Here is a 15,533-nt window from a genome sequence, read left to right on the forward strand (position 1 = left end):
ACGAAATTTTCCGACAAATTCATTTTTTTCGTTTAGCTGTAATAATATTATTGCGTTTGCTGGTAGAATTCATGAGACCTCAAAAAAATATTTTTTTTTGGTTTAGTTTGGCCAAACGACTTTCTCGTTTTACAGAATCGCTCTTTGTCGTGACTTTCTTTTACTTCAGTATCGTTGACTTGCCACTCGTTTCGTATAACTTAATAGACCCCCAGGGCTAAAACAATCAGAGAATTCGTTCGTAATGGAAAATGTAATACAAATAAATTGTATTACAAATAGCCTGCGATGTACATCAAAGTCAAAATTTTGCGATTTTTAGCTGCTGCAGTCCAAAATGAATGGTGATCTACAGGGAAATATTTCCAGAAAATACGGGTTCTAATTTAAGAAAAAAGCGAACTAATGTCCAGAAACTTTCGATCTTAAATGAAAATCCCAGAGAATTGAATCTCAGAACTGAACCGTACTTTTTTTTGTTTAAGCCTTGTAGGTATGCTGCTGAAGCGAAACGAAAAATTTTCTTCAAATTCAAAAACTCTTTTGGAGCAAAAAAAATGACCTGGACAATTAAATATGAGTGACAAATGATTTATAACTATCCAAATATCCCAGCGCAGGTAAGAATTTCGTTGCCTAAGCTGCGAAAAAGCATTACACAATTTTCGTTTACGATTTAATTGTGCTGGTAATGTATGAAAATGTTCGTTTCGCTTCAGCAGTATATTGGGCTTTATACGTAAATATTTTACTTTCGCTTTTCAACTAAACAATTAAAATACAATGGTCGATATCGAAATGAAAAAATGTTTTATACAAATGAAAAGTTTTATTTATACAACCTATTAAAGCCAATGTAAAAAATATGCCTTATTCTATTTTTACTTAACAAAAAGTTGAGTAAAATAAAAACAAAATCGAGAATATTATGCCTCTTGTAACTTATCATCGGTACAAAGCTAATCACTTAAGAATTAAAGAATCATAATGCTTTTGGGCTTAGGTGACTTTGATGTAGCACCGACAATATTTACAAAGATTATTTTAAAATTAATCCCTTACCTGTACAAACATAATTAAATGAGATTAAAATATATATCGAGTGTGTGCGCAAAAAGGACCAATCTGCTCGATGGTTTTGATCAAGAAGGGCTAATCTCCTTTTCTATGCAACACCATCGAATATATTGACACTTTTTGTGTAACCCCATCGTTATCTTCTTATTGCAATAGAAACTATTAAATGATACTTTGAGATTCACCAGTAGTTGCCGTCGAACGACGATCATTAAATTTCTTACACAAATACAAAGCCAACAGTGGGAACGGTGTCATAATAGCCACTGAAACTGGTATGACTGTAGTCAAATCGGCCTGCGGTTGTGGTAAACTGAAACGCAAAAGGAAAATAGCAATTCCAGTATTTTGGATGCCAGTTTCAATGGCGATAGTCAGTGCATCGGGTTGTGTTTGTTTCATCAATTTTGCTACAATCCAACTTAGTCCATATCCCAACCAAGGTAGTCCTAAACCAGCTATAATTATCTAAAAACGAAATAAAATTAAGAACTACCTTTAAATAATTGAAGGATGAATTTGCTTACCTTCCAAGAAAATAACTTGAATAAATACAAATTGGTAACAATTGCAAAAACGATTATAAAAAGTATCAACATTGTAGAAATCGGTTTCAGCAAACGAACCAGAACTCGTGTTATTCTGGGAGAACACTTTTGAATAGTCACGCCAATTGCTAAAGGCACAATTAGTGATACTGCAAACGTTGCTATCTTGCCATATGGAACACCTAACTTGCCACGATTGAAGATGACATGTCCCAAGGTGAATATCCACAATGGCATCATTCCAAAGGCAGCGATATTACTTATAGTAGTCATAAGAACTGATAGATTTATATTGCCACCTAGTAGAACCGTCCAAATGTTAGAAGCTCCACCACTCGGTGAGACTCCAGTGAAGAACAGTCCCAGTTGCATTTCCACCGAATCGGGAAATAGCAAGCAACCCAGACCGAAGCTTAGTAGAGGCATTATAATGAATTGTGTGAAGAATCCAATAGTTGGACCAACTGGTCGTCTCAGGAGACCCGAGAGAACACTTAAGTCCAAAGCTGCACCAAAGTTGATATAGAGCAGTGATACTAGCAGAGCCACGGAGACGGTAAATGCAATATCAATGGGACGAAGTGCTCGTACGATTGTCACAGTCAATTCGGGGCTAGAAGTTTGTATTTCATTGTCAGTCGTGGTAAGTTCAACAAAAAGTCTCGTTTGACCAAGGAATAGCGCCTTGACAGTGATGTTACCAGTCCAGTAACCAGTTGTGGGATTGATTTCATTAATTTTAATCAGAGTTTCAGTTTGAGCCAAGTTCAGGTTTTCGCTTTGAACTTGGATTCTGGAAGTTTGTTTTACATTGACATCTGAGAAGGTCAAAGTAATTATGGAATTCTAAATGAGAATAGATTCTTTTATAAAGCTCACCGAATAGTTCTAGGAGCACCTGAGTGTTTGTATCCATGTCAACTTCAAGTTCCCCAGGAGTAAATTTCGCACTCCATTTTTGAGGGACAACTTGTGTATTACCAAGTAAGGCATATTGCACAAGTAAAAGTACTGACAATACACTTTTTGTGTACTTTCTCATAGTGAAAAACTTTCACCGGTGGTTTTTTTCAGAAATTTAATAGGTATTTGATAGAAAAGATTCCTAATTTTATTTAAGCTTACTATTATAGCATTTCTTGATTACAAAAATTAGATAGTTACAAATTTTGGATAAATTGAATACATAACAACTCCAATTATGTATTAAAGATCTATTTTTTCATGAAAGATGAAACTATTTGTTTGTTTAAGAGATAACAAATTGCTAATCTAAACAAATTATAGATAACAAAGTGTCCGGTAAATACAAACAGAATTCGGATAACAAAATAAACATAAATAAATAAAAAGATATCCTAGAAAAAAATTGCAAAGTTAAAAACTATTTAACAACAACTATCCAAAATTACAACAGGTTGGTAGTCTAGTCAGGCCTATTCACAATTGATTGTATTTTAGGAATTATGCCCGGTTGCACCAAGACTTTTTAAAGATGTGGCACCAAATTATCGATAGTTTGTTTAAAAATATCGATAAATTCAATTAACGTTGAACTGCAGAAATAACAATAACCGGTGAAATATGTACGTATACGAAGTACTTATATGCTCTCGGGAAAAAACTCAGCTTTATACTTATTTTAAGTCTGGTCGCAGCTAGCGCTAAATAGCTCCCATAAAAATTATGGAAAAATTTTAGCCGAGCTAAAATTGTGAATTTCCCCCAATTACTTCCCCCAATTACTTACAACGAAGTACTAGTGCATGTATTTAAAACAGAAAAAATCATTTTATTTCATACAGCCTGGTACGCTGCTCGCGCTAAATTTTAGCTCCCATACAAATTATCGAAAAATTTTATCTCAGCTAAAATGGATCCCATACAAATTATCGATAACTTGTATGGGAATTTTATCTCGGCTAAAATTTAGCGCGAGCAGCGTACCAGGCTTACGTAGATAAAAAGATGAAGATCTAACTTTGGGGGTATTCACGATCCGGTGCAACAAAAAGGTGTAAAATTGCTAAAATTTATTTTTCTACTTCTACAACTACATCAGACAAATTTTGCACCATTGTATTTTTTTTTTGTTGCAATATGGTTACCCTACCAACAATTTTGCTTCTATAATGCTTTACAGAAGCAACAGTTGAATCTGTAAAGCTTTATAGAACCAAAATTGTTTGTCGGGTAGGGTATAGAAACCCAAGTAACAATTTAGCTTTCATAAGGGTCAATGCAAGCTATTTTTTTGACTTGTTTAAGAAGAAAGACAAGTCTTATGCAAATCATTTTGGCGCACATTACCGAATTCCCCCAAGACCTTCCTCCACAGGCAATCCACAAGCTAATAGCTTGTGACGAACAGCGTAAAACGACCTTATGCAGGCCTTTTTACAAAACAATGAAACATTTAAGGGAAACTATAGCTTCGCTAAGGAAACTATCATTTGCATTGGATGTTATAATAAGGCCTTATGGAGGTTGTTATAAGATGTTGAATTTATGAATTAAAAAAAAAGATTTTATTGATTTTTTTTTCTTTTAATTTTTTTTCTATTTTGTTTTTTCTTCTTTGTTGGCCATGTCAATGCTTTTCCTGTCGTTCTGAAATGGGAAGAATTTTATTTTAATTGAAAAAGAACACATTTTTTTTTATTTCACAAATGGCCCTGCCAGGAATCGATCCCACGTAAAGCCTGGTACGCTGCTCGCGCTAAATTTTAGCTTTCATACAAATTATCGAAAATTTTTAGCCGAGATAAAATTGTTCGATAATTTGTATGGGAGCTAAAATTTAGCGCGAGCAGCGTACCAGGCCTAAAGTGTTACAAACGTTGCATATCTGCAGGATAAAAGCTTTGCATACTTATTGGTGAAAAACATTGCATACTTGAGAGATGACAACATTGCATAAGCCTGGTACGCTGCTCGCGCTAAAATTTGGCTGAGATAAAATTCCCATACAAGTTATCGATAACTTGTATGGGATCCATTTTATCTCGGCTAAAAATTTTCGATAATTTGTATGGGAGCTAAAATTAAGCGCGAGCTGCGTACCAGGCTATACTTACAAGAACCTCTTGGAACAGGTCTTATGAAAGCCTTCTGTCACTTGAAAATAGAAGGCTTCTTTAAAACGGTTCAAACAGGTCTTATGAAGGTCTTCTTTAACTTAGGCTTCTTCTAAACACTTCCAGATGGCCCTAAGGAGACCTCCTTTGTTTCCAAAATGGATGATTTGCGTAAGTAAGCCTTAAACTAAACTTATACAAACTATAGCTAGCCGAATCAAAGAAAATGGACCTTATAGCCTGGTACGCTGCTCGCGCTAAATTTTAGCTCCCATACAAATTATCGAAAATTTTTAGCCGAGATAAAATGGATCCCATACAAGTTATCGATAACTTGTGTGGGAATTTTATCTCAGCTAAAATTTAGCGCGAGCAGCGTACCAGGCTTATGCAAGTAAAATTGTTACTTGGGAACAAAACAAAAATGTAAAAAAAAATTTAGTCTGTATATTTACAGGCATATTTATTAGATTTTTGCCTACTTAAACACTGCTTAACTTTTTTCAAACTGTGAGAAATATGCTTCATTTAATAAAAATAAGTATCACACTATTCAAAGTTAAGACAATCTATACTTAGACACAAGTTTGACCGCTATAGCCTGGTACGCTGCTCGCGCTAAATTTTAGCTGAGATAAAATTCCCATACAAGTTATCGATAACTTGTATGGGATCCATTTTATCTCGGCTAAAAATTTTCGATAATTTGTATGGGAGCTAAAATTTAGCGCGAGCAGCGTACCAGGCTTATAGTCTGGTACGCTGCTCGCGCTAAATTTTAGCTCCCATACAAATTATCGAAAAATTTTATCTGAGCTAAAATGGATCCCATACAAATTATCGATAACTTGTATGGGAATTTTATCTCGGCTAAAATTTAGCGCGAGCAGCGTACCAGGCTTATAGGACAACTACAAACAAGGTTTTTGAACACATTTTCCAAATTTAAGCAGTTGTTTAAAGTTACACAACGATTAAAAATAATAGTCTTAGTTGTTTAAGTGTTAGAAAATGTTACACTTTTGCAACGTTAGTAGACCATTTGCATCAAATTGCGAATCCCCTTATTGCGATTTCTTGCATTTAAGCCTTGTACTACCTCCCATACAAATTATCGAAACAATTTAACCAATTTTTCGATAATTTGTATAGCCTGGTACGCAGCTCGCGCTAAAGCCTGGTACGCTGCTCGCGCTAAATTTTAGCTGAGATAAAATTCCCATACAAGTTATCGATAATTTGTATGGGATCCATTTTAGCTCAGATAAAATTTTTCGATAATTTGTATGGGAGCTAAAATTTAGCGCGAGCAGCGTACCAGGCTTAAATTTTAGCTCCCATACAAATTATCGATGAATTTTATCTGAGCTAAAATGGATCCCATACAAATTATCGACAACTTGTATGGGAATTTTATCTCAGCTAAAATTTAGCGCGAGCAGCGTACCAGGCTTATGGCAGCAAAAATTTAGCTCACATCTGCGTACCAGGGGTTGAACTACGGCCCTAGGTTTCAGTCAAGAGAATCTTAATGATTTTTCTCCTTCACATAACGAAGAACTAAGTTATTGTTCTTATCAAACTGCGTTTTTGTAAAATTATTGTGGATTTGGAAAAACAAAAACATGAATCAAATTTTTGAATAAACAAATTTTTCAATCGTTTTCAAAAATGTTTACTCATCTCTACACTTATCGTTCACTGCTCATCTCTATATAGAAGACAATTCACAATAAGCAAATCATTTAAACCCAAAGCTCCTCAAACTGTTTGACTGCTGTCATCAAAAATCTGACAGATGTTGTCATTTTTTCTATCTTCCTAAACGTTTTCGGCATTTTTGTTTTGCTCTCCATCTCCATTTCGATAGTATAGCTAGTTTTATAGAAATAAAAATCAAAATATTTTTTTGTCCAAAATGATTGAAATAACTTGCAATGATCGATTAGGAAAAAAGGTAAAATTATCCTACTCAATTTTCAATTTATTTTAATACCACTTCTGTTTTTTTTAAGGTGCGAGTAAAATGCAATCCTGACGATACCATTGGTGACCTGAAGAAACTGATTGCAGCCCAAACTGGAACAAAATATGATAAAATCGTTCTTAAGAAATGGTACACCATATACAAGGACCCAATTAGGCTGTGTGATTGTAAGTTTTAGAAAAAAATGTGTAGTTTCATTTTTTCTTAAAAATTATATTTTTCGCAAAAATTTCAGATGAAATCCACGATGGCATGAACTTGGAACTTTATTATCAATGAAACGTTTGCATTATTTAAAATTATTACCTACTTAAATGGTTATCGCTTTTTATTTAAAGAAATACATTTTTATACTTTAAGTTTTTAAACGAAAGAAATTAAGTAAATAAAAAGGTCAACCATTCAAACAACTGTGGTCTGATTATGGAATCCGAAACAAGTAGTATTTGTTCAGAAATTCGAGGAAATATAAGAGGTATTCACTTGAAATTAATAATTGAAAATTGACGCAGGGACACTACGATGATATTGACCTATGTAAGTATAAGTAGATAGAAAGCCGCCAAACAAAACTATTGGTCAAACTGCTGGCCCAATTGATAATGAATTTTTCGTACTTTTAGACTTTAACCACTTTAAAATCACCTCTGGTTACAACATCTGGGTATTTGGTATAAACATGATAAATAACCGTAATCAAGCTATAAAAAAACTACTTTGATACTTTTAGCCTTTTTCTTTAATTAGGTGTGTTTTTTATTACCACCGGTCTTAACTGGACAAAAAAAAAAAAAAACGCAGTCGGGGCTAAGCAATTTACATGTTAAATGCAACACTTTAGCCCCTTGGGCTTAGTTGTTTAACCCGGAGAATTCTCTGGGCTTAACTTTTTCAACAGATTTAAATCTGTGCTACCAAATTAACTTGTTCGTAAATTGTTTAGAATTTGTTTAAAAACATCAAAACTGATGTTTGGAATGACAATTATTATTTTAAATATTTATTTAATAGTTAGTTAAACTTTTTTTTTTTCAAAAACACACAAGAAACCCCAAAAGCGAAAAATATGACAACTTTATATTTTTTTGTGTCAGCTGATTTCGGAACATTTAGTATGCAGTGCTGCCAATTTTTCTCGCTAAGCCCCGGGCGTTTTTTTTTAACCAGTTAAGACCGGTGGTAATAAAAAACACATCTATTGTTAACGTTCATATTATTGAAAAATCTCAAAACAATTTTATATGTTGTTTTGAGACTTCTTAAATTTGGAATACCTCGACCTATTGGTAACTAAACCAAAATTTAATTAAAGATTTTGTCTTCTACATGCAAAATCTCTCTTAAATAAACATTTGAAAGCTTAATGAAGAATGTACTCATCTTATCGATTTGTAAACACCAACAATGAAATTTATTCTGAATTGTTCAACTTGTAGGCCTGGCTTTTAAAAACAATTTAATAGATAACTTTAAAGCGTGTTAAACGTGCCTGCTGCACGTGTTTTGAACTCAATTGTGTAACTTTTAAAAGAAATTATGCTTTTTCTTACTTGAAAATTTTTTAAATCCATTCTCGGCCCTTTAATTTATTATACATGCATTTTCAAACTAAATAGGGTCTCAAAAATCTGAGATATAAAGATTGGTACGTATTAGCCAATATAGACAATTCGAGAAGAGATGCGAATTATGTTAAAAACACAAGTAGCCCTATTCTGAATAAAAACTGTAGGTGAAAAGTGCTTCCAAAAAGCTTTCGGAAATTTTGATGTCTTTTTAATCAATAGTAACAATAATCATTTTTATCAAAAAAACAAAACCGACTTCCATCGTTCGAAACTGGGTTTAATGATTTTCTCATAGATTCTAAAGCCAGAAATGGACCACAGCACCAGCTTTCCAATACGAAAGGAATTATTGGTTCACTCTGTCCAAAGTTATGAGGTAACAAACATAAAAAAGTCGGTTAAAAGGGAACAAAATTAAAACAAAAAAGGAACATTATTCTGTGAATTTTACCATTAGGAACCCTTCTCCTAACACATTTCCTCGGGAGTTTTCATTCAGAATAGGGCTGAACATTTTTTTAGAAATAGGTCATAAGAAAAAGTTTATTTCACTTTTGTAAAATCGCAATATGCACGTAACTGATGCTTTGGTATGTTATTAGGATTTATACAAGGAGTATAAAACCAATTTTACAACTTCGAAGGTGTGTGGTTCAGTTTTTAGTTAATATATTCAAAAAAGGTACATATTATAGAAATACTCACTTGGAACTAGTTAAAGCAGATAAGATTTGCTAAACTTTCATTTGATTTTCTTCACATGTCAAAGTACATGTTTTTTTTTAATACCATGTACCTACTTATAACTATAAAATATTTTTAATTAACACATATTAAAAAATTATACCTATTTATTTCCAAATTGAACGAAGTATTTTTTTTTATGAAAATTGGCCGAGGAAAAAAAAAAAATAAACGATTTGAACCATGGAGGAAATTCGAATATTTAGGTACAAAACAAACAGAATTTGGTACTAGTCTACATGAAATGCCTGCATTTTTGTATTAGGTTGAAATCGTTTTTAACCTGTTTTATAAAAAATACCTTGTTAAGTTTGGAGGCATGCTCAAGATGTAGTAGTTATTGGAATTTTTGAAAGAAAGAGTAACTTAAATGTCAAGCAGCTGTGAAAAAAACACATTATGAGGTGTAAGGGGCACGGAGTGGAGAGGCGACCAAAATAATAAGACCACAAGACAAGATGCTTCGTCTTTAAACGCTTTATTGCAACTAAAACTAACAATGATAAAATATAATACAATTAGGTTCACACAGTTATATGCATTCGACAATGCGTGTACATAATCTAAAAACAGAAAGCTGTAACATCGTTCGATTTGGGGATTATAACAAGTTAAACGTTTATAATAATATAATGATTGTTCCGAAATATAGGGTGTTCATATAAATAAGTGATTGATTTAGTTTTATTTCTTACAGAGGTGCCTTAACTCGTAGCAAAAAACCGGTCACTATGGTGTATGTGTAACATTTTTTTATAATCCAATTTTTTAATGATTAAGAAAAATTTGGTGTTTTGCTAAACAGTATAATGACTGACATTTTCCAACCATTTTCTGAGCATTAAGGTTGTGCAATTTTGATTTGAAATTTAAGACCACATGGATAGAAGATACTCGTATACCAGACCGTTAGATTACAACTTATAATAATCACAAAAACCAATACAAAATACTAAATTCTCAAACAAAAACGCTATATTTAACTGTTAAAATGTTAAATTTTCCGGCAAGCGCTTCAATTTTATTTTATTTTCACCATAATGGTTTAATTTATTATTATATTTCTCAATTTCTTCTTAAATTTTTGAAAAAAGAGAATTTCTAAGTAACCATAATTTCAAATTTAATCCTTTTTATTGCATTTAATATTCCATTAACCTTCTGTAAAAACTCAATTTCATATATTATTCAAGTTTATGTTTTTTGAATGTTTCCTTCTTTATAATAATAATTACTTTGTTAATGAATTATGAGATTGTATAATTTGTGCTTACAAAACATTAACTAACTTTTATTTATTTTTAAATGACATTAAATCTCCATCAAAAATTCCTCCATTCGATACCAACTTCTTATAACGACTTCCATGAAATTCTTTAATAAAACTCAAGTTTTACAATAAATTTCTTAAAAGCTATTCAAACCAAACGGAAGCACTCGCTTCCCTAATGACGCGATCATATGCGCATAAACAACCCTTTCGCACTTCCTTAGCGAATACCGAGCTCCACTTTACTTTAATACTGCGACTACCGTATGACCCTTTGTTAACTAAAACTAAAAAAAAAACGCCAATTTGTATCCATTAGACGCTATCGGGGTAACGCTAAAAAGGCATTCATAAAATTTCTTCTGATTAACATTTTTCCACACGCAATAAGGATTAAAAGGAATGTGAAATGGTCCTTTTATACTTGACGAAACCTTGAACAGAAAAGTTGAATTAATTTCATAGTTTCATTTAAAAAGTATGCACACAAACGTTTCACTACTTTATGGTTTCGCATAAGTATGAGCAGAGGTGGGTACATAATGGAAGAAACACGTAAATGTGAAAAGTTGTTCGTTTTTGAACTACATGGGACTTTGAGGTTTAAGCACGATTTGCATATCTGAAACTAAGTGGCAACCGTTTGGGAGTTTGTAAAGGTATATACAGTTTGACCATTTATTTTCGTAATTTTTACGAGCATGGTAATTAGCGCTTGCATTTTGTTTTTTGTATTATTAATACCTTTCTTCATTTATTTTTTTATTTTGACTAACTCTTATAGTGATTAGCGTGGCAACCTTACGCATGTTTGTTGTTTGAGTATGAAAATAAAAGCACTTATCTGGTCAAAATTTTGGTAACGTAAAAGTAATTTATTCTGCTTTGACACGGTGGTTTTTTGTTTTATTTCACGACTTGATTTGGTTGATTTTTAGGTCAATCTTGAGTCCTCACTGACATGACGGTGCTGAAGAAAGTTGAAAGCTTTAACAGCCAGAAATGTAATTATAAGCTTATAAAAACATTAAATAGTTAAGATTATTTTTTGGTTGGTGGTAAATTTTAATAGGTGAGTACCTACTACAAGTAAATTCTTCAAGGAACAAAGTCATCGTTTTGTATTCGAGGTAAAAGTTTGAATCGCTTCCACTTAATTCTGAAATTTAATATCTGTATTGGTGAAAAATCAAATAAATTCTTTTTGTTTTTTTAACTAGGAGAATAAAAAACTTGCAGCACGCTTCTGAATGATTCCGGACGGCCAATCGAAAACAACATACCTTTATAATAAGTATTAGGTTTTTTCGTTGTGAGCTCTTAGGGCACTCTGGGTCGCTCCGAATTCGTTGTCAAGTGTTTTTTGTAGCTCCTTTTTCAACCAGAGTTATTTCCTCTGTGTTCGATGTTCGCTCTGTACGCACCCTGAACAACTCTGGGTATTTTGTCAGAGCGGAGGAATTCAGAGTTATCAAAATGAAATCAGCTGTTTAAGAAAAAAAAAAAAAATTGTTTGGTGTGCGAAAATTGATTTGTCGTTTGTGGATACAAAATTTGTGAGGTATGAGATTTTTCACGAAATTCATGAAATAAGAAACTAAATAAAGTAAAAAATGTTAAAACAGAAATCATGTGATGATACTAAAGCTCTGAGGTGTTCGATGTAAAATGAAAACCCGAGATACTCTGATCTTTTTTACAGTTAATTGATATGACTCAGAGTGCCCTGGAGGGGGGAACAACGAACAGACCTACTTTTTTTACTCTCGCACACAAACGTAGTTTTTATAAGAAATGGAGAAGCTGTCAATTTTTGGCCTTTCTGGATTTTGGATTTTCGGGATTTTGGTTTTTCGGGACTCTAGGTTTTCGGGATTTTGGGTTTTCGGGATTCTGGGTTTTCGGGATTTTGGGTTTTTGGGATTTTGGGTTTTCGGGATTTTGGGCTTTCTGGATTTTGGATTTCGGGATTCTGTCCGTCTCCCTTCTGTTTCTTTATTCATTATTACAGTCTGGATATTCTCCATAAACTATTTTGTCTCTACGGTCTATTCTTTTCTATATTATTAGCTATGATTTAGTGATTTATATATAGGGGCGCTTTTGCAAAAATTAAATTGGTTGGAGCAATATTAGGATTGCTTTAGTCTTTCAAAAAAGAAATTGAGGCGCCTTGTTCTTCAAAGATAAACGAAGATTTTGGACACCATTGTCCTTTCGGAAGCCAAACAAATTAACCCCAAATTGGGGGGCGCCTTCATTCTTCAAAAAGCTTAGGACAAAAAATACTAGCGCCGAGCCGTTGAAAAAGTAAAATAGAAAAAAAATTGGGGCGCTGTGAAAGTAAAAATAAATAAAACATCGATTGGAAAGACTTCGTAATATATACGTTACTTTTGTAAAAGTTCGGGGGGCCCTTTCAATTCTTGCGCCCCTGGGCGAGGCCCCCCCCTAAAACCGGCCCTGCATTTTGCTTAAAATGTTCCAAAACTATCTTTTAAATTATTAAAACAAATCAAAATGAAAATGGAATGGATATCTGCAAGTAAGAAAAGGCACAAATTGTTTTTCGGTGTGGGTCAAGAACTAAATAATCCTAGAAATACATATTTAATACAGATGGTCTGCTAATTGATGTGAAATAATTCTTTCATGCAGTTCATAGACTTTGAAATAACTTTTATATTAGTTATATTTTAGCAAACATGGTAATGTATGACTTCAGGGTAACTTCATCTGCTATTTAAGTGTAAACAGTGTTTTTGACTTTATAACTTTTTAAGGCCCAACAGCCAACATATTTGAATATTTTTATTCCAGAATTTTCACGATTTCGTTCAAAAGTCCGTATAGGTCCTTGTTGAATTTTTTCATACAAGGGAGACAAATTAAATAATAGTACTTTTAATCTTCTTCTTGGTCCCGTCTTCATTGATGGTGATTCAAGATGAAGATGCAACAACGAACGAAGGGTGCTACAACCAAGTCACCAGTTCTTATGGCATTGTTGATTGAGGCCTCAACCAACAAGCCTGTCAGAAACCTTTGCTCCATTTATTTCTGGTGCTTAGTCTAGTTTTCCCATTTTAGTTGAAAAAGTTTTTTCGTCACACTTGTGTATTGATTCAGATCAAGTTAGGCCAGAACATACTACTCTATCTCCCCACATGAATCAACCAACTGTAGATTTTAAGCTTATTAACATTATTTTAACATTTAAAACAGTAGAGAACACTCACTTAAGTTTTCTTGTTATAGCAACAAACAAAATTTAATCGGTCACTAGGGCGTATGTCGAACATTTTTATTGGTTAATTATTCCTTAACCTATTTGGATCATTTTCTGACCATTTACATTATTTTTACATTTCAAGTTCCAGTCATAGTAAAGTTGCCAATAAAACGAAAAAATATTTGTGTATGAAAAGTCAAAAAATGTGATGATCACATGTGACAATCACAATTTTGATTTCTGTGACGGTCAACTATCAACTATTACCTTTTCTTTCTTATATTGCAATCAGTGGCGTGGCGTTGTTTTTTCGGGCAGAACCAATTTTTGCCGCCCCTAACTATTTTTTTTCTGGTGCATTTAGATTTTTCACCAGAGTTAAACAAATTCATATGATCAGCAGCCCCAAAATGAACCTTTTTATGAAATAATTCTAACTCATAGATTAATGCTTTATTCATACATTCATTGACTAATCCTGTGCTGATTGATGGAAAAATACACCTCTTTTCCAAAAACTAACCCGCAAGGGCCGTATTCAATATTATCGATCATTTATAGAAAGTACAATGGTCGGAAAAAGTATTTTGACAAAATGAACATTTTTCTAACTGATGAGAATAATCTGTAACGGTTAAACATAAAATAAGGAAATTGACGGTTATTTATTAAGTATATTATGGTGAATCTCATGATGGTCAATGTCAGTCATATAGTTGGTATTATGCTTTGAGGCTGCATTTTTTGTATAAAAAGAATTAATTTTTGAGGGAAAAAAATATTTTGACAAAGTTTCTTTTTCAACGTTGGTAAGGTAAAGTAATGCATTTTACGTGCTTCAAGCACGTATAAAACTGACAGACTTGTTATGGCCCCGATTTGTAAAAAATTGGGCAAAACGGCGGAACTTAACATTGAAATTAGTGTATCTTCTGTTGCAAGTCATAATTTCGGTGTGTCTGTTAAAAAAGTCTGTGGAGAACTGAATTTGTCACGGGAAACTAAAAATTATCAAATATGAAAACATAAAAATATAATTATACAATTATACCATTCAAAATTTACCATAAATGGACAAAAAATGAAAAATATGCACTTAAAAAAAATAAACGCATTTTGAAGAATTCACTTTAAATCGGGGATTGACTCCAAAAAGTCTGAATTTGGAAATGCCATTCTTTCATAAGAAACTTTGTAAGCAAAAGTACCCTTTGCATTGAGCTCGAAAAAGACAATTTTACCATGTTTATGGGAAGTTAATACAGTACTTACCTCATAAAGCAAAAATTGAAAAAAACAGAATTCTCAAAGGAACATATTGGTATGCTTCTTTTATTCAAAAACAAAGTTTTATGGACCACAGTTTCACAAATTTCTATCTCAATGATCCGGGAAACGTAAAGGAACTGTTGAAGCTCCGTAAAATGTTGGTCAAGTTTGTTCCAGAAGCGAAAAGCACAACAACATGTCCCTCTGAGAATTAATTTTTTTTTCGATTTTTGTTTTATGAGATAAATACTGTGTTATCTTCCCATAAACGTGGTAAAATTGTCTTCTTCGAGCTCAATGCAAAGGGTGCTTTTGCTAACAAAGTTTCTGATGAAAGAATGGCATTTCTAAATTCAGACTTTTTGGAGTCAATCCCCGATTTAAAGTAAATTCTTCAAAATGCGTTTATTTTTTTTAATGCATTTTTTTCATTTTTTGTCCATTTATGGTAAATTTTGAATGGTATAATTGTATAATTATATTTTTATGTTTTCATATTTGATAATTTTTAGTTTCCCGTGACAAAGTCACTAACAAAGTCCCAACCGGGGCTTATGCCCCCCTTGCCCCCCCCACGCTACGCCACTGATTGCAATTAATATCCGTATCCGGGGTTTAGATAGGATAAAGTAGAGCCAACCTTTCTGTCGCTGCGACTTTCTTTGGTTTAAAAAAAAAACTAAATACAAGACTAAACTAAATATAAGACTAAAAAAAGGTCTTAAGAAATATAATAACGCCTGTATTATTCACAAAAATAA

General features: G+C 32.8%; 2 protein-coding genes across 2 annotated transcripts; one reads left to right on the plus strand and one right to left on the minus strand.

Annotated features, from left to right (window-relative positions):
- Positions 1 to 807: 807 nt before the first annotated feature.
- Positions 808 to 3,039, minus strand: LOC129908743 (P3 protein). The gene is made up of 3 exons (XM_055985474.1): positions 2,505 to 3,039; positions 1,605 to 2,443; positions 808 to 1,545 (listed from the first exon to the last, which is right to left on the minus strand). Exons 1-3 carry the CDS (start codon positions 2,665 to 2,667, stop codon positions 1,240 to 1,242), a joined length of 1,308 nt encoding a protein of 435 aa, XP_055841449.1. The 5' UTR covers positions 2,668 to 3,039; the 3' UTR covers positions 808 to 1,239.
- A 3,485-nt stretch (positions 3,040 to 6,524) lies between these two features.
- On the plus strand, positions 6,525 to 6,988 carry LOC129908745 (ubiquitin-like protein 5). Its single transcript, XM_055985476.1, has 3 exons — positions 6,525 to 6,659; positions 6,718 to 6,856; positions 6,925 to 6,988. Exons 1-3 carry the CDS (start codon positions 6,621 to 6,623, stop codon positions 6,966 to 6,968), a joined length of 222 nt encoding a protein of 73 aa, XP_055841451.1. The 5' UTR covers positions 6,525 to 6,620; the 3' UTR covers positions 6,969 to 6,988.
- Positions 6,989 to 15,533: the final 8,545 nt, after the last annotated feature.

The sequence above is a fragment of the Episyrphus balteatus genome, chromosome 2, assembly GCF_945859705.1.
Source record: "Episyrphus balteatus chromosome 2, idEpiBalt1.1, whole genome shotgun sequence".
Classification (NCBI taxonomy): domain Eukaryota; kingdom Metazoa; phylum Arthropoda; class Insecta; order Diptera; family Syrphidae; genus Episyrphus; species Episyrphus balteatus.

What these genes read in the sequence shown, in the direction of transcription:
- LOC129908745 (XM_055985476.1), top strand. Translation starts at nt 6,621, where the DNA reads ATGATTGAAATAACTTGCAATGATCGATTAGGAAAAAAG. An exon ending in ATGATCGATTAGGAAAAAAG is followed by an intron (nt 6,660 to 6,717) that starts GTAAAATTATCC and finishes GTTTTTTTTAAG; the next exon opens with GTGCGAGTAAAATGCAATCC. An exon ending in CCCAATTAGGCTGTGTGATT is followed by an intron (nt 6,857 to 6,924) that starts GTAAGTTTTAGA and finishes CAAAAATTTCAG; the next exon opens with ATGAAATCCACGATGGCATG.
- LOC129908743 (XM_055985474.1), bottom strand. Translation starts at nt 2,667, where the DNA reads ATGAGAAAGTACACAAAAAGTGTATTGTCAGTACTTTTACTTGTGCAA. An exon ending in GGTGCTCCTAGAACTATTCG is followed by an intron (nt 2,444 to 2,504) that starts GTGAGCTTTATA and finishes TGACCTTCTCAG; the next exon opens with ATGTCAATGTAAAACAAACT. An exon ending in TCAAGTTATTTTCTTGGAAG is followed by an intron (nt 1,546 to 1,604) that starts GTAAGCAAATTC and finishes TTTCGTTTTTAG; the next exon opens with ATAATTATAGCTGGTTTAGG.